This window comes from Vespula vulgaris, chromosome 25 (assembly GCF_905475345.1).
Source record: "Vespula vulgaris chromosome 25, iyVesVulg1.1, whole genome shotgun sequence".
Lineage (NCBI taxonomy): Eukaryota > Metazoa > Arthropoda > Insecta > Hymenoptera > Vespidae > Vespula > Vespula vulgaris.
Genome location: NC_066610.1, coordinates 2578562 through 2606123, shown reverse-complemented (window position 1 = coordinate 2606123; position 27562 = coordinate 2578562). Strand labels below are relative to the sequence as shown.

Below are 27562 nucleotides of genomic sequence, written 5' to 3'. Positions count from 1 at the left end.
GACGCAACCCAGACGCAACCCAGACGCAACCCAGACGCAACCCAGACGCAACCCAGACGCAACCCAGACACAACCTCGGACACAACCTCGGACACAACCTTCAGACACAACTTTCAGACACAACCTCGGACACAACCTTCAGACACAACTTTCAGACACAACCTTCAGACATAACCTCGGACACAACCTTCAGACACAACCTTCAGACGCAACCTCGGACACAACCTTCAGACACAACCTTCAGACACAACCTTCAGACGCAACCTCGGACACAACCTTCGGACGCAACCTTCGGACGCAACCTTCAGACGCAACCTCGGACACAACCTTCGGACGCAACCTTCGGACACAACCTTCAGACGCAACCTCAGACCCAACCTTCAGACACTACCTTCAGACACAACCTCAGACCCAACCTTCGGACGCAACCTTCGGACACAACCTTCAGACGCAACCTCAGACCCAACCTTCAGACACTACCTTCAGACACAACCTGCAGACACAACCTCAGACCCAACCTTCAAACACAACCTTCAGACACAACCTCAGACACAACCTCAGACACAACCTTCAGACAATACTTTTTCTACAACTTTTACAGAATTTTCTCACAAGTTTTACGCACCTTTTACGTAAGTCTCACACAACTTTTACACACATTTTGCACATCTCACACAACTTTTGCACAACTCTCATACAGTTCTTATACGTCTCTTTTACAATCTTTCCACAGCTTATGCCGCATAATTTAACATGAAACAGAAGGAAGTCTGATAGAATACTGAACGCAAATCAGACGTACTGCAGGCGGAATGTCATCGAAGCTCAGTCGTGTCTCTTATTCAATAAAGACGCAAGCTTGATGTAACCGTTTTCTTTTTAGACGATTATTCAAAGGCGTCGTATAAATGATCAATCACAAACATTCAAATTCTGATGTTTACTTATAGTTTCTCCTCTGTTTAATATTATATAATAAAATCACACAAATATCATGCAATAAAATTAAACAAATAGTATATATTAAAATGAGACAAATATTATACAATAAAATCAGGCAAATAGTATAAAATAAAATGAAACAAATATTAGACACTAAAATCAGTCTGAGAGTGATTACACGGAAATTACGGAGGCCTGCTACCTGTTTTAGAAAATGGCCGGTAGAGGCACTCTACGCTCTCATTCGTACGTACACACTTACGTTCACACCCATATGGCGGTGCCCCTGGGATTATGCAAATATGTTGTCATTTATCGATTCTACGTAATATTTAGAAAAATAAGCTGGGCATTACAGATAAACAGGAAAAACCAATCGATTACCTAAGAGAGAGGAACATAAGAAAAATAATTACTTCATATCACTGAATGGTTTTTATGCGATTACTGTGGAATTACGTCGAACCACTGTAAACCACCATAATACGTACTAGAATTTTTGCAAAATTTGTAAGGGTTACATAGAAACGAGCTTTATGGAAATGCTGGTGGTTACGCCGATTTTTCGATAATAACGCAAACGCCCCACGGACTATGCTAATTGCTGTTTATTAAATAACTACGTTAATATCTAGGATTAGTAAGTTGGTGGATGAAGATACCGTGGAAATTACACGGACATCTAGGAATTATGCAAAATTGACAAGCATTTTGACAAGCGTTAGGTAAAAACAAATTTATTCGCTTATGCGGACACTATGACGTTACGCCTGACGCTCGGAGGCCACCTAAATACGTTCTAGGATTGACGACAAATCTATGAGGATATACAGAAATGCTGCACTTTATGAAGACGCTGGTCGTTACTTGATTCGTAGGAAATAACGAATATGCCCCTGGGATTATGCAACGATGTTGTCGTTTAAGTAACCTCTCTAGAATCTAGGGAAATAAGATGGGTACTACGGATAACCTAGAAATTACGTCGGTATATTAGTAATTATTGAAGACAGATATTACATAAAAATAAAAAATAAAGCACAAATACTTACTTCAAATCGCCAGTCGGATAAGCCAAAATCTGTAAGGGTTACCCAGAAACGATGAGCTTTATAAAGATGCTGGTAGTTCGTATAGTCTACGTAAATAATGCAACCGCCTCAGGGACTATTCAAAAATGCTATCGACTAAATAACCTCGTTAATATCTAGAATTAATAAGCTGATCGTTACAGATATCCTGGAAATTACACGGTCATCTAGGAGTTAGGAAAAATCGACATCCATTACGGAAAAACAATATACTTGAGCGAAATCACGAGATGGTTATGCGGAAAAAAATGAGATTACGGAGAAAGCTCGGAGGCCAAAAATGTCGTTTAAGTAACCTCGCTAGTATCTAAGAAAATAACCTGGGTATTGCTGATAAACCTAGGAACTACGTCGGTACGTTAGGAACTATTGAAAAACCGAGGGATTACCTAAAAAGAAAACGGACAAATACTTCTAATCACCGGATGGTAAAGCGAAAACAGTGGGGTTATGTCCCACGCTGTAGCTTGCGTACTTAGATTTTTGTAAAATCTGTAGGTTACGCAGAAATGCCGGACTTTATGAAAATGCTAGTAGTTACGCAAATTCGTCGGATATAACGAGTGCCCCGCGGATTATGCAAAAAAAATGCATTCGATTAAATAACCTCGGTAATATCTTCGATTAATAAGCCGACAGTTGTAAATACACGGGAACTACACGGTCATCTACGAGTTATCGAAAACCGACAGGAATTTACACAAGTATTACGTACAAAGGCAAGTACTTACGCGAAATCACAGGGTGGTAATGCGGAAACAATCGGATTACGCCGCATTCTCGGAGGCCACCTAAATACGCCCTATTACCGACGCCAAATCTACAAGGATTACACAGAAACGCTGAATTTCCTGAAAACCCTAGTATTTACGCAGATTCGTCGGAAATAACGGGAGTGCCCCACAGATTATGCAAAAAAAATGCAGTCGATCATATAACCTCGGTAATATCTTCGATTAATAAGCCGACAGTTGTAAATACACGGGAACTACACGGTCATCTACGAGTTATCGAAAAACCGACAGGAATTTTCACAAGTGTTACGTATAAATGCAAGTACTTACGCGAAATCACAGGGTGGTAACGCGGAAACAATCGGATTACGCCGCATTCTCGGAGGCCACCTAAATACGCCCTATTACCGACGCCAAATCTACAAGGATTACACAGAAACGCTGCATTTCCTGAAAACCCTAGTATTTACGCAGATTCGTCGGAAATAACGCGTGCCCCACAGATTATGCAAAAAAAAAAAAATGCAGTCGATCATATAACCTCGGTAATATCTTCGATTAATAAGCCGACAGTTGTAAATACACGGGAACTACACCGTCATCCACGAGTTATCGAAAACCGACAGGAATTTACACAAGTATTACGTAGAAAGGCAAGTACTTACGCGAAATCACAGGATGGTAATGCGGAAACAATCGGATTACGCCGCATTCTCGGAGGCCACCTAAATACGCCCTATTACCGACGCCAAATCTGCAAGGATTACACAGAAACGCTGCATTTCCTGAAAACCCTAGTATTTACGCAGATTCTTCGGAAATAACGCGAGTGCCCCACAGATTATGCAAAAAAAAAATGCAGTCGATCATATAACCTCGGTAATATCTTCGATTAATAAGCCGACAGTTGTAAATACACGGGAACTACACCGTCATCCACGAGTTATCGAAAACCGACAGGAATTTACACAAGTATTACGTAGAAAGGCAAGTACTTACGCGAAATCACAGGATGGTAATGCGGAAACAATCGGATTACGCCGCATTCTCGGAGGCCACCTAAATACGCCCTATTACCGACGCCAAATCTACAAGGATTACACAGAAACGCTGCATTTCCTGAAAACCCTAGTATTTACGCAGATTCTTCGGAAATAATGCGAGTGCCCCACAGATTATGCAAAAAAAAATGCAGTCGATCATATAACCTCGGTAATATCTTCGATTAATAAGCCGACAGTTGTAAATACACGGGAACTACACGGTCATCCACGAGTTATCGAAAACCGACAGGAATTTACACAAGTATTACGTATAAATGCAAGTACTTACGCGAAATCACAGGGTGGTAACGCGGAAACAATCGGATTACGCCGCATTCTCGGAGGCTACCTAAATACGCCCTATTACCGACGCCAAATCTCCAAGGATTACACAGAAACGCTGCATTTCCTGAAAACCCTAGTATTTACGCAGATTCGTCGGAAATAACGCGAGTGCCCCACAGATTATGCAAAAAAAAATGCAGTCGATCATATAACCTCGGTAATATCTTCGATTAATAAGCCGACAGTTGTAAATACACGGGAACTACACGGTCATCCACGAGTTATCGAAAACCGACAGGAATTTACACAAGTATTACGTATAAATGCAAGTACTTACGCGAAATCACAGGGTGGTAACGCGGAAACAATCGGATTACGCCGCACTCTCGGAGGCTACCTAAATACGCCCTATTACCGACGCCAAATCTACAAGGATTACACAGAAACGCTGCATTTCCTGAAAACCCTAGTATTTACGCAGATTCTTCGGAAATAACGCGAGTGCCCCACAGATTACGCAAAATAAATGCAGTCGATCATATAACCTCGGTAATATCTTCGATTAATAAGCTGATAGTTGCAGATACACATGAAAGTACACGGTCATCTACGAGTAAAATCCTAGTATTTACGCAGATTCGTCGGATCTAACGAGTGCCCTACGAATTATAAAAAAGAAAAAAAGAAAAAATGCTGTCGTTTCAATAACCTAGCTAGTATCTACGAAAATAAGCTGCTTAGAGTATTCTACGAATAACGCAGCTGTTAAGAATGTCAAAAAGAAAAACCTCCGACAACCATTATGAAAAAAGAAAAAAGAAGTACTTTCGACAAATCTCGGGATCGTTATGTAAAAATACGTTACGCTACGTTACACTAGGGCTTTCAAATCGTGCAAAGGTTTCGCAAAATCGCTTGGCGTTGTAAAGAAGTTGGACATTGCAACGATTCATCGGAAGTACCCCTGGGACTATGCAAATATTCTGTCGGGTAGGTAACCCATCCAGTATCATGGAAAATAAGCTAGGGCTCTAAATACCCTCCAAATTACTATATACGCGAAGAATTACGCGACGAATAGAGATCACGTTAAAAAAAAAAATACGGTCGATAACCAAGTGATAATGTGGAAACGTTAGAGTTAAGTAGACACGCTAAAATGAAGCTAAATACACGCCACGGTTTACACAGAGACGTTAGGCTATATAAAAACGCGGATTCTTCGGATAAAACGAAAATATCCCGAACTATGAAAAAAAAAAAGGCCGCAGTTTAAATAACTTCGCTGGTACCTAGGAAAATGAGCTGCGGGTTGCAGATACTATGCAATTTACGCAACACGCGTAGAATTACGGAACGAACATAAAGGCATTTAAGTGAGAAAAATACTTACTGCAAATCGTTGGGTCGCGTCTGGATTACACCGAAGTTGGACCACAGAAGTTCGGCTGAATACACGCAAAGGTTTACACAAAATTTGTAAGGATTATATAGATACGGTGGGCTTCATACAAAAAAAAAGAAACTACTGATTACGCGCATTCGTTCAAACGACGCAATGCCCTTAACATTATGCAAAAAAAAATACCATCGCTTCAGTAATCTCGATAGTATGTAGGTAAATGAATAACTCCGAGGTTGCAGATAACCTGAAAAAGACAAAACTCTGGGTGTCCACGTCGGACGTTGCGAAAAATCGATAGGACTTACGTGTAAAAAAACCATACCTTGCCAAATGGATACTTACGCCAAACCACGTAGTGGGCGAAATCGCTGCGTTGCGTCTAGCAGAGCCAGAGAATTTACCTAAATAAGGGTTAGGGGTTTACGCAATATTTCTAAGGGTTACGCCAATCTCTTCGGAATTACGCAACACGCTTAATTACGCACGAATGGATTCACGGTAGTTGAAACGCTCTACCATGCCCTAAAATTTCCGGTACACGCGTTGGACCGCGTTGAACCGCGCTAAACCTAGATCATTTTTATTTTTTGTCGTTTTACAATCATTTAAGCAATGTACGCTACATATATACGCTCGGTAGTATCAAACTAATATTTACAGAATACAACCCCGCCGCTCAAGCTTTATACCGCTCGTAGTACGTAGAAAATAATTTTAATCGAACGTTTCGCAGAACAGAAATCTGCTTACATACTGCCTTCCTTTTTTTCGACGCTTTCTTATTACAATGATAAAAATAATATTTTTTTCTTTTTTAGTATATGAGCATTTCAATTATTCGCGAAGCTGGGGTCACGCGATATCCTAAGAATTGTCTAAAAAGATGTTTGTTGTTACGGATAAATACTGGACGACGGTTTTCGATACGCCCAACGGTGGTCTAAAATTCTCTTAATGCATCAAATTTATGTATGCTTTCTATCACTTTACAATTATTTAAACAATTTTACAATATACGTTTGTTCGGTATAAAATTATAATTAAACGATAATTCTCTCAACGCATCAGAATTTATGTATACTTTCTATTAGTTTAACTAATTATTTGAACATTCTATACTATACGTTTACTCGAGTTAAAATTATATTTAAATATTTTTCTCAACGCACCATTGTTTATATACGCTTTTTATCACTATACAATTATTTAAACGGTTTACAATATACGTTTGTTCGATATAAAATTATACTTAAATAATAGTTTTCTTAACGCACCCAAGTTTATGTATGCTTTCTATCACTTTACAATTATTTAAAGAATCTATAATATACGATTGGTCGATATAAAATAAGATTTAAACAATAATACAACCGCTTAAACGTTGCACCGCACGTAATATCTTGTGAAGTATAAAACAATTTTATGTTAACATTCCGGAAAGAAAAAATCAACTGATGTACTACCTTCCAATTGAAGTTTCATTTTTTCAACGCTCTATAAACTCCAACAATATTATAACAATGATTCTAACAAATTTGTTTCTATCTTGTAATTTTTCGTAAAACATCGCAATTATGCGCAAGACTAAAGCAGGGGAATCGTTTGAAATGCTGGTGGTTACGCAAAACGCTGAGAATTGAACAGAATACGACGTTAGGGATTGCGCAGGTACGCTGAGGGTGTCGCAGAAACGCTCAGGGTATCATGCAAGATCGCTTAGGGTATCCAAGGTACGCTCAAGGTAGTATCGCAGAAACGCTCGGGGTGTCGCAGAAACGCTCGGGGTGTCGCAGAAACGCTCGGGGTGTCGCAGAAACGCTCGGGGTGTCGCAGAAACGCTCGGGGTGTCGCAGAAACGCTCGGGGTGTCGCAGAAACGCTCGGGGTGTCGCAGAAACGCTCGGGGTGTCGCAGAAACGCTCGGGGTGTCGCAGAAACGCTCGGGGTGTCGCAGAAACGCTCGGGGTGTCGCAGAAACGCTCGGGGTGTCGCAGAAACGCTCGGGGTGTCGCAGAAACGCTCGGGGTGTCGCAGAAACGCTCGGGGTGTCGCAGAAACGCTCGGGGTGTCGCAGAAACGCTCGGGGTGTCGCAGAAACGCTCGGGGTGTCGCAGAAACGCTCGGGGTGTCGCAGAAACGCTCAGGGTATCGCAGAAATGCTCAGGGTATCGCAGGATCGCTTAGGGTGTCACGCAGAAACGCTTAGGGGTGCGCAAAATCGCCGAGAATTACGTAGAACGTTGGAGCTTAAGCAGATTTAAAGAAGCAATACGCACGAAGGAGAGGCGAGTCTTCTTTCGGTTCGGTAAAATGAAGGAAGCGTTGTTTTCTTGCTGATTTTAACCCAATGGAAGATTCTTCAAGATTCCATCCTTCGTTATTGCTTCCATCGCATCTTCCTGGCTCCTTTCCTTTCCTCTCTCATCTTCATATTCATGATAGATCCTAGAGGAAGGAGGCTTTCCTATTTTAGGAAAATAATAAAAATGCAGTATTGAAACCTATAATAAAGTACATGGCGATAAAAAATACTAAAATATCATTAAACAATGCTAACCGTGAGTCGCAATTTTACGAAGACCATTTCCAACTAGAGCGTTGAATTGTTCTTTTATCCGTATCCAAACAGTAGAACGAAATTACAACATAGGCTTCCTAAAAGAAAAAAAAAAAAAAATTAACAAAATTAATAAAAATAGTGTTATAATAAAAATATCAAAATGTTAAGTATTCCTCATCAGACAAGAGAATAAAGAACCATCTTGCTCTAACGAGCGTGATACTTCGGAACTGCTATCCGGGAATCCACGACCCAATTAACACATATATTTCGATTTAAGCAGTGTTCGTTCTGTCGTATACTATCGACGAAAAGCCTATCGTTTCTATTTCGCAGCGATATTTCAAGAGAGACCATATGATTCGTTGAAATAGTGTTATTTAAGACGCGTTCGCTTACATAGATTTTTTCATCGATTAAAGGAATGAAGTTACGATAACGTTATCCAACTTGAATAAACTTTGAATTATCAGCTACTCGATGTATATTAAATGAAAAATGTAATCGGAAGAAAAATATACTCCGATGTAAAAGTATCGTTAATAGAACACTGTTTAATCGAAGAATGAATGTGTAAACAGATGTCAATTCTGTTCGACTGTAACTAAATTCACCATGCTTATTTCAAGGAACACGGGCCACGATGCATTGTTAACAATAACGGACGAAATCGCAATGCCTATACCCTGAAAAAATAAATGTAGAATTAGCTAAACGTTATCGTAAAGGGTAACGTGAAAATAAATAATAATATATGTCAACTATTGCTTATCAGTTGTCGTCCTGTGTCCAATACCATTGCTTATCATAGATAAGTAAAACTGATGACGAAAATTTTGAACTTCATACTTCTTTCTTTCTATCATCGAAAATAATGATTCCTTAGCTGGTTGTTAGATCAAGGAACGCTTCCTTCCACGATTTAAGTAGCGTTCGTACTGTCAAGATGTCAATTCTGTTCGAATGTAACTAAATTCATCTTGCTTATTTTTAAGAAAACTAGCCACGATGTAATGTCAACAATAACGAAAGAAATCACGTCTACATCCTGAAAAAGTAGATATAGAATTAAGTAAACGTTCTCGAAAATATTATAGTGACAATAAATAACTATTTTTTTCAACTAACGCTTACCAGTCGTTGTGTGTCGAACACCATTTATTATTGTAAATAAGTAAAATTGATGACGAAAATCTGGACGTCTTACCTCTTCCATTCTATAATTGAAAGTAACGATGACTTAGATGGTTATGTTACGTTAAGGAACGTAGTAAAATATGTTATATTTCGTAATTGAGCGTGATCGATGTTAATAAATTTACCAGCGAAAATTGTTTTCGATATTCTAGCGGTATATAACATAGGAGTGTACGTTAAATAAAATATTCCAATTACCTGCAATCAACGAGAGAAAAAAGCTTGGTCGTAACACGTGCCAATAATTATTCAAAATGGTGGATTCTGAGGCAGCAAGGGAGCTGTGGACCGCCGCACTTGCGCATTACGTCACCTTTGCAATGGCTTCCCCACGTGCTTGTAACATTTCGATCCATTTGTACGAAAATATCGGAATATTAAAAATATGATATAAATTTTTCAATTTAATATCTCTCAAAATAAAGCTCCTAAGCGTGAAAACTATATTTTTAAGGAAAATGAACATAAGCCTGCATGCAATTACATATTTCTCCTAGATCATTTCTATATAATATCTTGTAGAATTTCTTCTAAGATCATATCTAAGTAGAACGCAGGTCTGCACTATTAATGGTCGAAAAAAAGAAAAAAAGAAAAAAAAAAAGAATGAAATCAAGAAGATCGGTTTTCTGAGAAACCCACAATAAAATAAACTGTAGAATACAAAACGAAATACAGCTGCAGTAAAAGTATGAATAATTCAAAAATATCTTACGGCTAAAGAACTGTCAACCGCATTACAGCAATCAGGAAACGATCCGTCGAATGATACATCCACTCCGTGATTTAAGCAGTATTCGTTCTGTCATTTACTATCAACGAAAAGTCTACAATTTTTATTTTGCAGCGATATTCCAAGACGGACGACGACTCGTTAAAATAATGTAGATTAAGCGCGTTCGCGTACATAGATTTTCCCATCGATCGTCCTCGACGTGAGATCAATTAACGACATCTGAAGCAGGTCTAAAAAATAAGGAGGAGAGTAGAATGTCCTCGGTTATTTTATAATGCTGGACGAAGGCAGAGCAACCAGCGTAAATGCACAGAAAATGGTACGAGACAAATCTCGACCATAAACAAGTGCTCGATAAAAAGTGGGTTGCGTCTAGAAAGATTCAACTGCGCGGTGACGACCGTGCACAACTCCTCCCTATCCTGATGATGTCGATTATTAATCACATGACGACGATGAAGGTTGAAAGAATCCATATAAAATCCACTAATGTAAAATTAAAGAAATAATGTTACATCAACGTTAATCAATTTGAATGAATTCCGAATTATCAACTATTCCACGTATATAAAACGCACTTCCCAAAAAATGTACAATCGAACAAAAAATATACTCTGACGGCAAATTACTAAAAGAAGTTTCGCTGAGAGAACACTGCTTAATCGAAGAATGAATGTATAAACTTAAACGGAAGACATCTACTCTGTTGAACTCTAGCCAAATCAATCTTGCTTCTTTCTAGGAACATGGGCCACACTGTGTTGTTAACGCTGACGAACAAATTTACAGAATCTACGCCCTAAAAAGGTAAATATAGAATTAACTAAACGTTCCCAAAAAGATTACAGTGACAATAGCAATATTTTTTAACTACTGCGCACCACTCGTCGTCCTGTATCGAATATCACTTCTTATCGTACGTAAGTAAAATTGATAATCCGAACATCGTACCTCTTCCATCCTATAATCGAAAGAACGATGGCTTAGATGATTATGTTAGGTTAAGGAACGCAGTAGAATAAGTTATATTTCGCAATTGAACGTGATCGATGTTAATAAATTCACTTGTGGAAATCGCGTTTTCGACATTCGATCGGTACATAAAATTAGAGCGTACGTTAGATAAAATATTCTAATTACCTGCAAGAAAAAAGCTTGGTCATAACACGTGCCAATCATTATTCAAAATGGCGGATTCTGAGGCAGCAAGGAGGCTGTGGACCGCTGCGCTTGCGCATTACGTCACCTTTGCAATGGCTTCCCCACGTGCTTGTAACATTTCGATCTATTTGTACGAAAATATCGGAACATTAAAAATATGATATACGAATTTAAAAACTATCTAAATTGATATCCGACTACTCCATACTATGAAAATTAATCGTTTCAATTTAATATCTCTCAAAATAAAGCTCCTAAGCGTGAAAACTATATTTTTAAGGAAAATGTACATAAGCCTGCATGCAATTACATATTTCTCCTAGATCATTTCTATACAATATCTTGTAGAATTTCTTCTAAGATCATATCTAAGTAGAGTGCAGGTGTGCACTATTAATGGTTGAAAAAAAGAAAAAAAAAATGAAATTAAGAGATCGGTTTTCTGAAAAACCCACAATAAAATAAACTGTAGAATACGAAACGAAATACAGCTGCAGTAAAAGTATGAATAATTCAAAAATATCTTACGGCTAAAGAACTGTCAACCGCATTACAGCAATCAGGAAACGACCCGTCGAATGATACATCCACTCCGTGATTTAAGCAGTATTCGTTCTCTCATGTACTATCAATGAAAAGTCTACAATTTTTATTTCGCAGTGATATTCCAAGACGGACGACGACTCGTTAAAATAATGTAGATTATGCGCGTTCGCGTACATAGATTTTCCCATCGATCGTCCTCGACGTGAGATCAATTAACGACATCTGAAGCAGGTCTAAAAAATAAGGAGGAGAGTAGAATGTCCTCGGTTATTTTATAATGCTGGACGAAGGCAGAGCAACCAGCGTAAATGCACAGAAAATGGTACGAGACAAATCTCGACCATAAACAAGTGCTCGATAAAAAGTGGGTTGCGTCTAGAAAGATTCAACTGCGCGGTGACGACCGTGCACAACTCCTCCCTATCCTGATGATGTCGATTATTAATCACATGACGACGATGAAGGTTGAAAGAATCCATGTAGAATCCACTAATGTAAAATTAAAGAAATAATGTTACATCAACGTTAATCAATTTGAATGAATTCCGAATTATCAACTATTCCACGTATATAAAACGCACTTCCCAAAAAATGTACAATCGAACAAAAAATATACTCTGACGGCAAATTACTAAAAGAAGTTTCGCTGAAAGAACACTGCTTAATCGAAGAATGAATGTATAAACTTAAACGGAAGACGTCTACTCTGTTGAACTCTAGCCAAATCAATCTTGCTTCTTTCTAGGAACATGGGCCACACTGTGTTGTTAACGCTGACGAACAAATTTGCAGAATCTACGCCCTGAAAAGGTAAATATAGAATTAACTAAACGTTCCCAAAAAGATTACAGTGACAATAGCAATATTTTTTAACTACTGCGCACCACTCGTCGTCCTGTATCGAATATCACTTCTTATCGTACGTAAGTAAAATTGATAATCCGAACATCGTACCTCTTCCATCCTATAATCGAAAGAACGATGGCTTAGATGATTATGTTAGGTTAAGGAACGCAGTAGAATAAGTTATATTTCGCAATTGAGCGTGATTGTTATTAATAAATTCACTCGCGGAAATCGCATTTTTGGTATTCGTCGCTATATAAAATCTGAGTGAACGTTAGATAAAATATTCTAATTAACTAATAATTCTAATTAACGAGAGGACGAAGCTCGAGTGCAACGCTTGGCACGAGATAATTTAGAATGGCGGATTAAGCGGCAGGAAGGAAGCTATGGACCGTCGCGCGTACGCGTTACGTCATCATTCCAATGGCTTCCCCGCGTGTTTGTTGTTTCGATCTATTTGTATGAGAATATCGAAACGTTAAAAATATGATATACGAAATTAAAAACTATCTAAACGGATATCTTGTTACACCAAACTGTAAAAATTATTCGTTTCAATTTGACGCCTCTATAACTAAACGTTCATGTAGAGACTATTGCGACGATAAAAAATAATCTTTTTCAACTAACGCTTACCAGTCGTCGTTGTGTGTCGTACACCATTTATTATTGTAAATAAGTAAAATTGATGAGGAAAATGCGAACGTCGTAGCTCTTCCGTTGTACGATCGTAAATAATGATTGCTTATATGGTTATGTTAGGTTAAGGAACGCGGTACAATTTACGATTCGCAGTTGGGCGCGACCGATGTTAACAAATTTTATCGGAAAAATCGCGTTTTCGGCATTCGATCGGTATATAAAATAATGGTGGACGTTAAATAAAATATTTTAATTACCTGCAATTAACGAGAGGACGAAGCTTGGTTGGAACACGTGCCACGAACTGATTCAGAATGGCGGATTAAGCGGCAACAAGGAAGCTGTATCGTCGCGCATGCGCGTTACGTCAGCTTTGCAATGGCTTCCCCACGTGCTTGTTGTTTCGATCTATTTGTATAGAAATATCAAAACGTTAAAAATATGATATACGAAGCTAAAAACTATCGAAACGGATATCTTGCTACATAAAATAATGAAAATTAATCGTTACGATTTGATAAAATGTTCGAGTACGGATTACAGCGATAATAAATAAGAACCTTTTTCGACTAATGCTTACCACTCGTCGTCATGTGTCCAACACCATTTCTCATTGTAAATAAGTAAAATTGAAGACGAAAATCCAGACGTCGTACCTCTCCCATTCTATAATCGAAAGTAACGATGGCTTGTACGGTTGTTAGGTTAAGGAACGCGGTAGAATAAGTTATATTTCGTAGTCGAGCGTGATCGATGTTAATAAATTTACCCGCGGATATCGCTTTTTCGACGTTCGATCGGTATATAAAATAATGGTACACGTTAAATAAACTATTCTAATTAACTGCAATTAACGAACGGACGAAGCTCTGTTGCGACGCGTGTCACGAAACGATTTGGAATGGCGGATTAGGCGGCAGGAAGGAAGCTATGGACCGTCGCGCGTACGCGTTACGTCATCATTCCAATGGCTTCCCCGCGTGTTTGTTGTTTCGATCTATTTGTATGAGAATATCGAAACGTTAAAAATATGATATACGAGGTTAAAAACTATCTAAACGGATATCTTGTTACACCAAACTGTAAAAATTATTCGTTTCAATTTGACGCCTGTATAACTAAACGTTCATGTAGCGACTATTGCGACGAGAAATAATAATCTTTTCCAACTAATGCTTACCAGTCGTCGTTATATGTCGAACACCATTTATTATTGTAAATAAGTAAAATTGATGACGAAAATCCAGACGTCGTACCTCTCGCATTCTATCATCGAAAATAACGATGGCTTGTATGGTTGTTAGGTTAAGGAACGCAGTAGAATATATTTCGTAGTTGAGCGTGATCGATGTTAATAAATTCACCCGTGGAAATAGCATTTTTGACGTTCGATCGATATACAAAATTAGAGCGTACGTTAGATAAAATATTCTAATTAACTGCAATTAACGAGAGGACGAAGTTCGGTTGCGACGCGTGCCAGGAACTAATTCGAAATGGCGGATTAAGCGGCAGGAAGGAAGCTATGGACCGTCGTACATACGCATTACGTCATCTTTCCAATGGCTTCCACACGTGCTTGTAGTTTCGATCTATTTGTATGAAAATATCGAAACATTAAAAATATGATATACGAAATTAAAAACTATCTAAACGGATATTTTGCTACATTAAACTGAGAAAATTAATCATTTCGATTTGACGCCTGCACGACTAAACGTTCGCGTAAAGATTACAGCGATGATAAATGACAATATTTTTCAACTAAAGCTTACCAATCGTCGTCGTCGTGTGTCGGATACCACTAATTATTGTAAATAAGTAAAATTCATGACGAAAATCCGAAAGTCGTAGCTCTTCTATTGTATAACCGCAAAGAACGATTGTTTACATGTTTATGTGAGGTTAAGGAAGGTAGGACGATAATTTACAATTTGCAGTTGAGCGCGATCGGCGTTAACAAATTTTATCCGCTCAAATCGTGTTTTCTGCATTCAATCGCTATATAAAATAATGACGCACGTTAAATAAAATATTCTAATTACCTGCAGTCAACGAGAGGACGAAGCTGGCTTGCGACAAACGCCACGAAATAATTCAGAATGGCGGAGTAAGCGGCAGCAAGAAGGATGTGGACCGTCGTACATACATATTACGTCATCTTTCCAATGGCTTCCCCACGTGCTTGTAAAGTTTCGATCTATTTGTATGAAAATATCGGAACATTAAAAATATGATATACGAAGTTAAAAACTATCTAAACGGATATCTTGCTATACCGAACTGTGAAAATTAATCATTTCGATTTGACGCTTGTATAACTAAACGTTCACGTAAAGATTACAACGATAATAAATAACAATGTTTTTCAACTAATGCTTACCAGTCGTCGTTGTCGTGTGTCCAACATCATTTCTCATTGTAAATAAGTAAAATTGATGACGAAAATCCGAACGTCGTACTTCTTCCATTCTATAATCGAAAATAACAATGGCTTATATGGTTATGTTAGGTTAAGGAAGGCAGGACGATAATTTACAATTTGCAGTTGAGCGTAATTGATGTTAAGAAATTCATCCGCGAAAATCACGTTTTCGGCATTCGATCGGTATATAAAATAAGGGCGTACGTTAGATAAAATATTCTGATTGACTGGAATTAACGAGAGGACGATGCTCGGTTGCGACGCGTGCCACGAAATAATTAAGAATGGCGGATTAAGCGGCAGCAAGGACGTTGTGGACCGTCGCGCATGCGCATTACGTCATCTTTTCAATGGCTTCTTCGCGTGTTTGTAATTTCTCGATCTATTGCATGATAATAGCGAAATATTGAGAATACGACATACGTATTTAGAAACTGTCTGAACGGATACCTTACTTGTTCAAACCATGAAAATTGATCATTTTGATTAGAGATCTGTAGAAATAAAGCTCGTAAGCGTGAAAACTATATTTGTGAGAAAAATGTTTATGGAATGAACATACATGCGCCCGCGTATAATTATTTTTCATAAGAATATCTTCTATTATTGAAATTGTTACGCCGAAAGTATTAATTTTGAAGTTTCCACACTTGGAAGGAGAGAGTAAATTAAGTTAATAAATTCGTTAAAAAGTCCGTGTTTGTTTACAGTACACGTAATCAATGTCCGCGAGGTCGACATTATAAATTACTGAAATTTTGAGTCAAAATTATTCTAATAAAATGTTTAACAGCAGAAAAAATGCTAATAGAAGAAAGTTAAAAATTCAAAAAAAGAAAAAAAAACAATATTAAATTTATACAAATTAAAGAGATATCAATATGAAATACAGTAAAAATCAGAAGTAATGAACAGCTTTAAAGAATGCAGTACAATAACTTACGTTTCGCAATTGAACGCGATCGATGTTTAGATTTACGTATGAATAAATCCTAGTTGGATACATTAGTAAGTAATTTCAATGTAACAAATACTTTATTTAGCCTTTTCAATAACACTCACTATTTTCTCCTCTTTTGTCCATTTTGCCTCGCTTATCTTGTTATTAATTCGCCGATTACAAGGCTACCAACTTTTTGTCACAGGGATGCCAACGTCACACTTTGTAAAAACAAATTATGGGTGCGTTCTAAAGCTTCCGGTATTCTTTTACAATGAGCATTCTGCCATAGAATAATGCACTAACACGAAAATGGCTCTACTAAGCTATGAGAAATTGTATTAATAGATAATATGCAATTCCTGCGTATCATCTAAAAGAAGATTTTATTTTAATACTTATTTGTATTCTGGTACATTCTATGTATGTATAGAGCACATGTGTGTATACAGAGCAGACAGCACACACGCGCGCGCGCACACACACCCAAATGAATGATTACAAAGATAGGCTACTTCTTCCTTAATTTGATTATAATGGCCGCCATGTAAGGAATTATTAGAAGGGTAACTCTATCAGTTAATTGGTCGTTTGAATCGATTTAGAGCTCACCCTACTGTCACTTGAGGAAAGCTTTACTCTAGATTTTGCTCTGCAAGCAGTTCTGCGTGAAGTAACAGTAACGATCTAGTATAAGCATACTTGAATATATTTCTTATATCTTAGAAATTTCTCATATTGTTATTCGATTAATTATACCGATATTCTTCTGTAATTGTTTAACTTCATCTATTTAATATTTCATTCTACAATATAAATATATATCTTTTGCTTTTTTATTCTATCACTTGACTTCGTATGAAACTTATTATCTTTCACAATTTCAAATATACAAGATACTGTAAAGACAAAAAATAAATAATATCGGGAAAAGAAAATTTGTATTAACCGAATCATGTTTGAACGAAACTCATGTAAGAATCTCATTGTAATAGTCCAACGAGAGATTCAAAATTCTTCCGCGTTCGCCGACGAATCTTTCGCAAGATAGACTTCCGGAATCGCATTGCTCGAATGGCGGACACCGTGGTTATCGTTTCTGTCAAGTACAATAGTTTTGATTCTGTAAACTCATGTAATACTAGCGTATCGGATGTACTAGAGTGGAGAAAAATCGGGTCGCGCGAAAAATCGAAATATTTTACATCTACTCGGTGACTACTTTAATGATCGGTAAAACGGTCGTGAGCACCGGTATACCTGCAAGTTTTCGTTCTGTCATACACACACAAGATAATAATCACCATTTCTAGCGGGAGGCACAAAAGGAGAGGAACTTGAAATATTTTTCAGAAAATATTACGAAAACACGAAAGGGCCCGTAAACTATGCGAATCAGATGATTCGAAGGACTTTGCGAAAAAGGGAAATATCGCAGATTTGAGTTAGTTCCCAATTCGTGTCGTTATGACGTACCGAACTTCGTACACGCGATCCTCCTTCAGTTCAATTTTCCTTTCCTTGGATTCGCAAAGAGATATTAATTATGTATTTTTCATCGTATTAACATCCTCTATATGAATTCTGAACGTGACTGCGTGTAATCTAATAGAATTACAAAATACTCTGTGTTTCATCTTATTTACTTACGCCTAATGAATATCGAAGCAAACACCATAATATTTCGTGAGATTTTTTTATGTATTTTTAATCTTAAAATGTTATATTTTCTGCCTAATTTATAAAAGAGCAATATTAGTGCAATATGTAGCCAATAAATGAAATAAAGATGTTTTCCTTTGCTTTGTTTTCTCCTATTTCTTTTTTCTTTTTTTACTTTTTCATATCATATTTCATTTCATTCTAGCCAGTCAATCATAATGTTTTACCTATTTTTACAAAGTGAATATAATATATATTACGCGTCATGCATTACAGATATAGTTATGGAGGATAGTATGAGTGTAAAGTCTATGGAATCAGTGGCAACCAGCGATGAATATGAATTTGTGAGTGACAAAGGTACTACCAAGCAACAACAAACGTTACTTGAAGCACCGATGTTAAAAATTGCCAATAACGGAAATTTAGAAGATTTGCAAAATAATCTTCGTGAGGTATGCAAAAAGAATTGATGGACGAATCAAAGATACATAATTTTAATTATAGTTATAATTATTTACATTTACCGATTCAAATGATTTAAGGTATTAACGGAAGATTCAAAAATGGAGGGTAGAGATTACAAAGTAGCAAATCCTGGCCAACAAAAAGCTAAGAAAGTAGGACACAGCAAGTTTTATGACGTTAGTTCCTGTATAAATGGTACAGAGAAGCAAGATGTAATGAAACCCGATGATTTCATAGAGGAGGGTAGGTAGCATTCGTTTTTATTCTATAACTAAGTATATTCAATGGATTCGTTATAAAAGAAAATTTAAAAATTGCAAAAGGAAGGTTTGTATGTTTTAGAATTAAACACATTATCGCATGTTCAACAAGAATGCACAATTTTCAATGGTGTTACATATCTGGGAGCCGCAGCAATAAATGCACCAAAATCAGAATGTGAAATACAACGTAATATGAATATTTTAAATGCCGAACAATCTCTTAACCTGGGTATTAAAATTTCAGTCTCTGTACCAAGTAGTTCCCAAGGTTCTGTTGTGTAAGTAGTATAATAATTCAATATGATAGATAAAAGGTAAATCGCAGTTTTCTTTTAATTATAATATAATAAAATGTCTAAGAGATGAAACTTTATGATTGATAAAATGACATGTAACATTTTTACCTTGTTTTTATAGTTTATACGATGCTGCCACTCAGCAACCAATCGCCCATTATGAAGTACAACGAATTTTATTTTACGCGCGCGGAGAAAGTTCTGGACTATGTGCTGCATGTTTCGCTTTCACATGGTCTCATGGAGATACTTTGGAATCTGCCATTTATCAATGTCATGTTTTTCGATGTAATATACCAGAAGCAGTAAGTGTTCTATTATGTTTAATTTTTATTTCAATTCCCGTAATATGCATTATTAATTAATCGTTCGTTCTCATGTCCGTAGGTTGGACAAGTGTCAGCTTGTTTCTCCAAAGCTTTTCACAGAATACCACGATCAATGACAAATTCTTTGACAGGGAGTGACTTTAATAATTATAATTCAGGCGGTGAAAAGGTTAATTCTCGTGTATTTATTTTTGAAGTTACCATGGAAGTTAAGGAGGAAGATGGAAAAGGTGGGTTTAGTACTGTTCCTAAGGACAGGAATTGTTTCAAATTTCGGAGTAATATAGCAAAGCAAGTTTGTTTGAGTATTCAACAAGTTTCCAGTAAGGAAGGAGGTATTACTCTTGAGGTTGAAAGATGTTTTGGTGTTCTTGTTAGCCCAGGACGTAATGTGAAACATAGTGATATGCGATTACTTGAAATGGTATGCAATATTAACTTGACATTAAATTGATGTATGATATAAAATAATTATGACGTTAAATCGTGTGTGTGTGTGTGTGTGTGCGCGCGTGTGCGTGCGTACGTGCGCATATAGTAGTTTATATCTATAGAAATTATTACTGTTGCAGCAAGTTAGTACTGGTCCAATAATCCAGGATCGATGTTACAATATATGTGGTCAGTGGGATCCAGCTGATCCAGCTTTGGAAACTCTTAATATAGATACACCTAGAGAGGGCAAAATATTCATGACAGTAGCAGTTGATTTAGTTATACGAGGTATTAGGGAACCTGTCAGATTCGTAATCGAAACTCCTGTTAAAGTATTTCCACAAAATGAGAGATTTTGGTACTTTAATAAGAGAAATTTAGTACAACAATTTTATCTTAACTCCAAAGAGGTAAAATGCTTTTCGAATGCAAGAGTATTCTTATTATTACACAAATTACTAACATTACAAAGTTTCATAAGATTAACTTTTCAACTACAGATTATATCTGGCGATGGAAGTGAAGTTCATTACGAGGTGCAAAGTATAGAAACATCAGGAGAATTAGACAGAAATAGATTAAATCTTGCTCTTAATTTAGCTTCCTTAATCAGATCGCCTTCTTTGACTAGCATTGACACTTTAACTCCTAAGGAGGAAATAGATTCAGGTTTTTAATATAATCAAATTTTACTATATATATTATAATATAATTTCTATAGTGACAATAATATATATTTTCATGTATTCGTACATAGATGGAGATGAGCCAATGTTAAGCGGGACAGGAGAGGTATCAAAAGATTGTTCTGCAGGTGAATTGGCAAGTTGGGGAGAAGTTTTAGACAGTTGGCAAATTAATGAGCAACGTCCGAAGCTTCTAATAAAACTCACAAAACAAGGAATTCCTGAAGCATTGCGTGGTGAAGTATGGCAACGTTTAAGTAATTGTGATAATTCCCAGGAAATGATGGACAAGTATAGAACACTGATTACTAAGGTTCGATTACTTTTATCATTATTTTTTTCTTATTATAATGTCATTATAAGGATATATAAAGAAACACAATATCGCCAAAGTAACGTATATGAAATATATTAACAGGAAAGTAGCTGCGAAAGTGTTATATTGAGGGACATCAACAGAACATTTCCAGCACATGACTTCTTCAAAGAAACTGGTGGTTTAGGCCAAGATTCTTTGTACAGAATAAGTAAAGCTTATGCAGTATATGATGAAGAAGTTGGATATTGTCAGGGTTTAAGTTTTTTAGTTGCTAGCTTATTGTTACATGTAAGTAATTAATAGAAGTCTTCTAAAGACATCATGCATCATCCATATATTATTATATTGCCGATTCATTTTAATGCTTACAACATTTATTGATATTAATTGACAAAATCTATCCTTTTGTAGATGCCGGAAGAACAAGCCTTTTGTGTTCTGGTAAAATTAATGTACGATTATGGTTTACGAGATTTATACAAAGACAGATTTGATAATCTTCACATGAGATTTTATCAATTGAATCGTTTAATAGAGGTTAGTCAAATCATTTTTATAGTAAAAAGACCGTGATATGATTAGATTTTCCTTTATAATTTTAATTATAATTTATGAACACTATTCTGTTTTCAGGATCAACTTCCCGAACTTTACAAACATTTCTGCGATCGTGGTGTTGAAACACATATGTTTGCAGCACAATGGTTCTTGACTCTATTTACAGCTAGATTTCCATTGTACCTTGTATTCCACATTCTAGATGTTTTCCTTTTACAAGGACTCGACACTCTCTTCCAAGTAGCTCTCGCATTGTTAATGGTAAGCTATCTTCACATAAACGTCTAGGTCAAATGATTTAATTATTACAAATAACGAATAAAACAAAGATTTTCCTTCTTATTCTACAGTTATGCAAAAAGGAGTTATTACAACTGGATTTTGAAAGCATTTTAAAGTACTTTAGAGTGCACTTACCTAAACGCTGCAGAAATGAAGAAATATCACGTTATGTAATGAAACTGGCCTGTTCCGTTACATTGAAGAAATTGAAGAAATACGAAGCAGAATTCATGACACTAAAAGGTAATTTTATATTTTATGTTTGAACGAATCAAATATGTATATAGATATATACGAAAATTTCTATAATTCTTTGGAGTAAACATACGTGTTTTATATGTTACTTCAAAGTTATCACTTGCCAGTGTGTATGTACGTTCTATAAGGTATAACAAGTTGTTCATTAAAAAGGTTTGACCTATACAGTTAGTTTCTAAACATAGTACTTAATGAAGACAATTTTTCGACAAACTAGTCAGATTTAATTTGTGACATGGTAAAAATTAATCAATAATCTTTAACAACACATAGAATTAGAATTAGAATATAAATTTAATGTTATACCTGTATTTTTTTAAATATAACACATAACGCATAGCACTTAAACGTGTCATATTACAATCGATGTAATCATAATTCTACTGATTCTATTCATATGTGTATGCGCGTGCGCGTGTGTGCGTGTGTGTTTGGCCGTTGTGTATGTATGTGTTTGCGCGTAAGCGCACATGGCACAAGCTTTATGTTATGTACCAAAGTAAATATTGTGGTTCTAGTCACGTAATAATGTATTTTTTATATGGGATAAAAACCCACTAACAAAAAAGAACAAAATTGCTTTTTTTTTTTTTTTTACTTAGATTTATTTTATTTATTCTTTATGTAGCTATTTGTGAAGATAAAATTTTACTGAACATCATATTATGATAAGTATAAAAGATATACTCTTCATATAATTTCTGAAAAGCAGGTGGTGGTATGCTTTTTTATCATTATTTTGCAAGATAAAATGATTTGCCGTTATCATTGTATATCATTGTGCTCTTTAATAAATCTTTTAGAATTATTTTATCCACATCCTATTTGTGAATCGAAATTTCTGATCAATGCAAGTTTTGTTTTGGCAAAAACATCTTTCTTGTATGTTGAATAGTTATTTATTTTATAATGTAACATTTTGTGTGTATCTACATTTTTCCATGCTTTTCTTTTTTACTATTTTGATGCAGAATTTGTACTGCTTTTTATTTATAAATTATTTATCATAGCTCACTGAAAAAATAAATTATCCTTTTAGAATATTGTTTACTTGTATCAATTACCTTTTTTTATCCTGGTTATCCTATAATCAATAAAACAAAGCTTTCACTTACTTACACAAAGAGCTGCATGAAAGATTATGCTTTTATGCTTATATAAAAGCATAAACACTTTACTAACGAAATTGTTACAGAATTTATTTTAAGTTATATCCCTGATATCATTTTTATTAAAATCCCAAAGAAAAATATTATTATTTGAATAATATTAATTTAAAATATGGGAATATGGAGATAGACAGGGAGAAGTCAAAATAGATGAGTAGCATTGCATTATCTTTTCTAACCATTCTTTGCATGAACATTGATAGACTTCAGTAGAAATCAGTAATGTATTTATAACGTAGATTAATGTTATTGTTATATGATCACAACATCATAAAAATGCTTTATTGTAATTACTCAGTAATGAAAATAGTCTTTTAAAAGTAAATTCTAAATCATTTCTAATAAATAATATGTAATAGATGATAATGTTGAAAAAGCGTCAATCTCCGTTTAAAGAGTATTATCATAAAATAATATATATAAAGACAAATCATAGACACTAAATAGGAAAAAACTCAATATTACATAAAGTATTATAGATTTTAAGCATAAGTATAAGCATTCATGATTTATTCATATAAATTGTTTTCATCCAGAGGCTCAAGAAAATGCAGATGAATACAGTAATGAGGTGGAACAATTAAGAGGTACAGTTGCAAGAAACGAGGAAGAAAAGCAGAGATTGGAAGCAGAGCTTGCTCAAGTTAAAGAAATGCTGCAGCGTGAGGTAACAAGAGCAGATGCAGAGAGCCGTAGAAGTAATATTATTATTGCTGAGTATAAACAGGTACTTAATCATTTTGCAAAATGTTTAAGTCCATTTGTATTATAATAAACCTTTTGTTTGTAGATTTGTCAACGTTTGGAAGATGACTATAATGCTGCAAAAGCAACTTTAAGTGAATTACGGGTGAATAATCTTTATCGACCACTATTAAATTTGATAAATGTAGAAATCATGATAAAACATGAAACACTTTTTACAGTCTAAGGTATCAAGGTGTGACAAATGTAGAACATGCATAATGGATTCATCTAGTATATTAGCAGATATAGCACATCCTTTAGAAAATCGAATTGACCCTATGTTGCATAGAGTACAAGAAAGAGTAAGAGAATTAGAATTAGAATTGGCACAGACAAAATTAGCACATGTGGAAGCAGAATGTAGAAATCAGGTAAACTTAAAGGATACGTAGATATGAGTATATATATTAATTTAATTTATTTGATATTTAATTAAATGATATTGTAAAATTGTTACAAAGATATAATCTAATATATAGTGAATATAATCTAGGATTTGACACACCAATTACATGCAACTGCTTCTGAACTTCAAGCTGCAAGAAATAGTTGGCCATGGCTCAGTAAAACTTTATCTAGTATAAAAGAAGCAGCAAACAAGCGAGATGTTATAGGTCCTTCGTCATTAAGAGATTTAAGACGTGAAAGTACTCCAGGAGATGACGTACATCATCATATAATAAGTTCACGTAGCCGTGATAGTCGTGATAGTCTTAAGGAAATGGTGTAATATGGTAAGTGATCTTCTCACGACATGTGCAATTATACTTGAATATTGCATTTAAAAATTATGATTATTTCAATGAAAACATCACAATAACATGATTTTTTTTAAGTAGGCCAAAGTAGTAGAAGAAATGTATATATATGTGTATATGTATATGTGTATGTGTGTGTGTATGTATATGTATATATATGTATATATATATATATATATATATATATATATATATATATGCTAATATTATGAAATTTATTTGCTGCTGATATTGTGAAATTTATGTATTCGTTATATTAAGATAACGCATGCATAACGTACCTATAACTAATGCAGCTGTATTATCTCCTACACTAATGTTGTATTAATTTTTTTATTTTTAAGAAATTATTTTTTAATATGCACATTTATTTTTATAAGTCCTTAACATGTTAAATATTAACACTAAAATTACAATTTTTTTTATTTTCCTTTTTTTTTCGTGAAATTACATAAAAAAGAGCATGGTGCAAATTTTCGAATAGTTCTAAATATGGAGTTATAAATTACAGAGTTAGTCTAATTGAAATATTAGTGCTTTTGTCCTTCAATTTATAGAAGTGACCAAGATCTAATGAGAAGAAATCTAAATAAGCAAATAATTAACTTTAGTCAAGTTTGCATAAATAAGTTTCATTATAAAAGTACATAAAGAATAACATTGTGCATGCAGACAAAAGAAACTATTCACAATAATAAATTATGGAAACGAAAATATTTATCCTATGTTTTCTATGATATTTATTTAAAATTCGAAAAGTGGAAAATAAAAATGTTGCGAGAAATGTTCACTCATATGTATGCATATATTATATGTCTAAACTAAAATATATATACACACAATTATTTCTTGGGCTGTTAAGGATATTTAAAAGCAAAAAAGAAAAAGACAGAAAAGCTATTTTTTGTTACATTCATGCCTTCTTTTTGCTAATTAATTTGGTAATTAATTTTAATAATAATTGTAACACTAATTGTAATTACATGAGGTATCAATGGAATAGATACCAGTTGAATCTAATGAGATGACTTTTAAAATCTTTACTTATATTATTTATCTTGTAAACAATACGAGTGTTATATTTCTTTTCTTAAGCCATATATAATCTTTTCGGTCTTTTCTCTCTCGTTTTCTTTAATAGTCTAAAAAGTAATTGTCTAATGTGGACATATATGTATATATACATACTCGCTGATTGAATAGAAAAACTTACATATTTATACAATTGATATTTAACATATAAATACTAATGAAAAGAGATTAATCACTTAATTTATTTTTTGTACCGATTGATTTCATACATGTTAAATTCACATTCCAAAGCTTTATGAAAGCAATATTATATTTATTGTGTGTCAATTAGTATTAAGTAAAGGAAACTGGGGCATTTATATGTTAAAATATTAATATAAATATCGTACGTTAATATATTTTTCTAAAAATTATGGCAGTCGTTATTTCCTTTTATTTCAGAACGAAACAAATTTCCAAATATCTTGTAAGCACTTCGAAATATAAATTCATTAATATCATTTCATATCACGTGAACTTAATATAATACAGACCACTCTGTGTGTCATTGCAGTTTTATAAATATATGTACACATGTAATCCGATCATAATATAAATTTTAATGATGAGAGTTTTTTAATAAGATCAGCCATACAGTCTTACAAACGTGATTTTACTATAAATCATTCTCTCAATTTTGCAGATATTCATTTAATATTATCAAATATAATCTGGAAAAATTAAGATATGTTATCTAGATCGGTATGTTTCATCCAGATTTAATTATTTTAAGGAAAATGCTAGATACTTGAAGGATCAAAGAATCTTGCCACAACGCACTGATATTAATGACAAAATATGCAATAGAAAGATCAATAAAATTATATATGTAGCTTCTAATGTTATCTATATAAAATAATTGAACATATTTAAAGTGATTTCATAGAATTCTCAATTTGAGCTCGCGTCGAGGGTTATACAATTAGAATGTTGACTATAAATCGATGACATATTGTAATAGTGAATTTTATCAATAATTATACAAGTTAGTTTGATTTCTAAAAATTTCAGATAGTAAAAAAATGTTTGTAATGATACTGTAACTATTTAAATTCTTTTGTGCCATTATTTTGTAATATATAAATATTGTTTTTTTTTTATTTTTTTTATTTTTTTTTAATTCTAACTTCGTTATCTTTAATCTTAGTCTGATGGAATTTTCAGTTATCAATTTAGTTATTAATCTAGAATCTCATTATAAAATTGTGGATATTTGTTCTGTAAATATAAAATATATAATATTGAAAAGAGATGAAGTACCATAAAATTGTAGGAATATAAAATGTCTTGGAACTTTGACAACAAACTATGGAAGCAAGCAGAAAAAATAAAAAGAAAAGTATAATACAAAGGTTATTCCAATTTATAAAATACTTTCGTAGTTTGGGTGAAAAGTTCTCTGCCTCCCTATGTATATATAAATAAATAAATATATATATATATAGTGTGCGTGCGTGTATGTGTGTATATATATATATACACACACACACACACAAACACACATACTTGTATTCGTAGGTATAATACGTGCATGTATACATACGACATACGACGTACATACACTCACGTATATAAGCATTTATTTTATCACTGTAAACCCTGTAACATCATAGCAAAATTACTGAAATAAATATCACATCTCTGTACTATTTGTAAGATAATCTTTTTAATTAAACATTTTCTTAATAGATTATAAATTGCTTAAC

General features: G+C 34.7%; 1 protein-coding gene and 1 long non-coding RNA gene across 25 annotated transcripts; one reads left to right on the top strand and one right to left on the bottom strand.

Moving 5' to 3' along the window:
- Positions 1-274: 274 nt before the first annotated feature.
- Positions 275-17011, bottom strand: LOC127072381 (uncharacterized). Of its 21 annotated transcripts, none has more exons than XR_007785370.1 (16): positions 16559-17009; positions 15574-15662; positions 15236-15390; positions 14734-14782; positions 13771-13856; positions 13448-13598; positions 11682-12501; positions 11133-11277; positions 10874-10953; positions 9972-10791; positions 9455-9592; positions 9194-9276; positions 8057-9107; positions 5489-7963; positions 430-2023; positions 275-289 (listed from the first exon to the last, which is right to left on the bottom strand). It is a non-coding gene; the product is annotated as an uncharacterized LOC127072381 (long non-coding RNA). The 21 variants fall into 21 exon arrangements; XR_007785363.1 differs by lacking the exon at positions 14734-14782 and adding an exon at positions 12584-12663; XR_007785366.1 differs by lacking the exon at positions 14734-14782 and having other exon boundaries at positions 16559-16607; positions 16678-17009.
- A 568-nt stretch (positions 17012-17579) lies between these two features.
- Positions 17580-27505, top strand: LOC127072332 (rab GTPase-activating protein 1). 4 transcript variants are annotated; one of them, XM_051012675.1, is made up of 17 exons: positions 17580-18241; positions 18494-18672; positions 18763-18928; positions 19013-19226; positions 19366-19549; positions 19632-19997; positions 20146-20418; positions 20509-20677; positions 20766-21007; positions 21113-21301; positions 21425-21550; positions 21647-21832; positions 21922-22096; positions 23817-24007; positions 24071-24130; positions 24207-24398; positions 24521-27505. In XM_051012675.1, the coding sequence occupies exons 1-17, from the start codon at positions 18211-18213 to the stop codon at positions 24755-24757; spliced, it is 3180 nt and encodes a 1059-aa protein (XP_050868632.1). In that variant the 5' UTR covers positions 17580-18210; the 3' UTR covers positions 24758-27505. The 4 variants fall into 4 exon arrangements, with proteins under 4 accessions (XP_050868632.1, XP_050868634.1, XP_050868633.1 ...); XM_051012677.1 differs by having other exon boundaries at positions 17581-17999; XM_051012676.1 differs by having other exon boundaries at positions 17581-18241; positions 19028-19226.
- Positions 27506-27562: the final 57 nt, after the last annotated feature.

Excerpts from the sequence above, each read along its gene's own strand:
- LOC127072332 (XM_051012675.1), top strand. The coding sequence starts at position 18,211 with ATGAATATCGAAGCAAACACCATAATATTTC. Across the intron at positions 18,242-18,493 it reads AGCAAACACCATAATATTTC|ATATAGTTATGGAGGATAGT; the intron begins GTGAGATTTTTT and ends CATGCATTACAG. Across the intron at positions 22,097-23,816 it reads AGAATTCATGACACTAAAAG|AGGCTCAAGAAAATGCAGAT; the intron begins GTAATTTTATAT and ends GTTTTCATCCAG.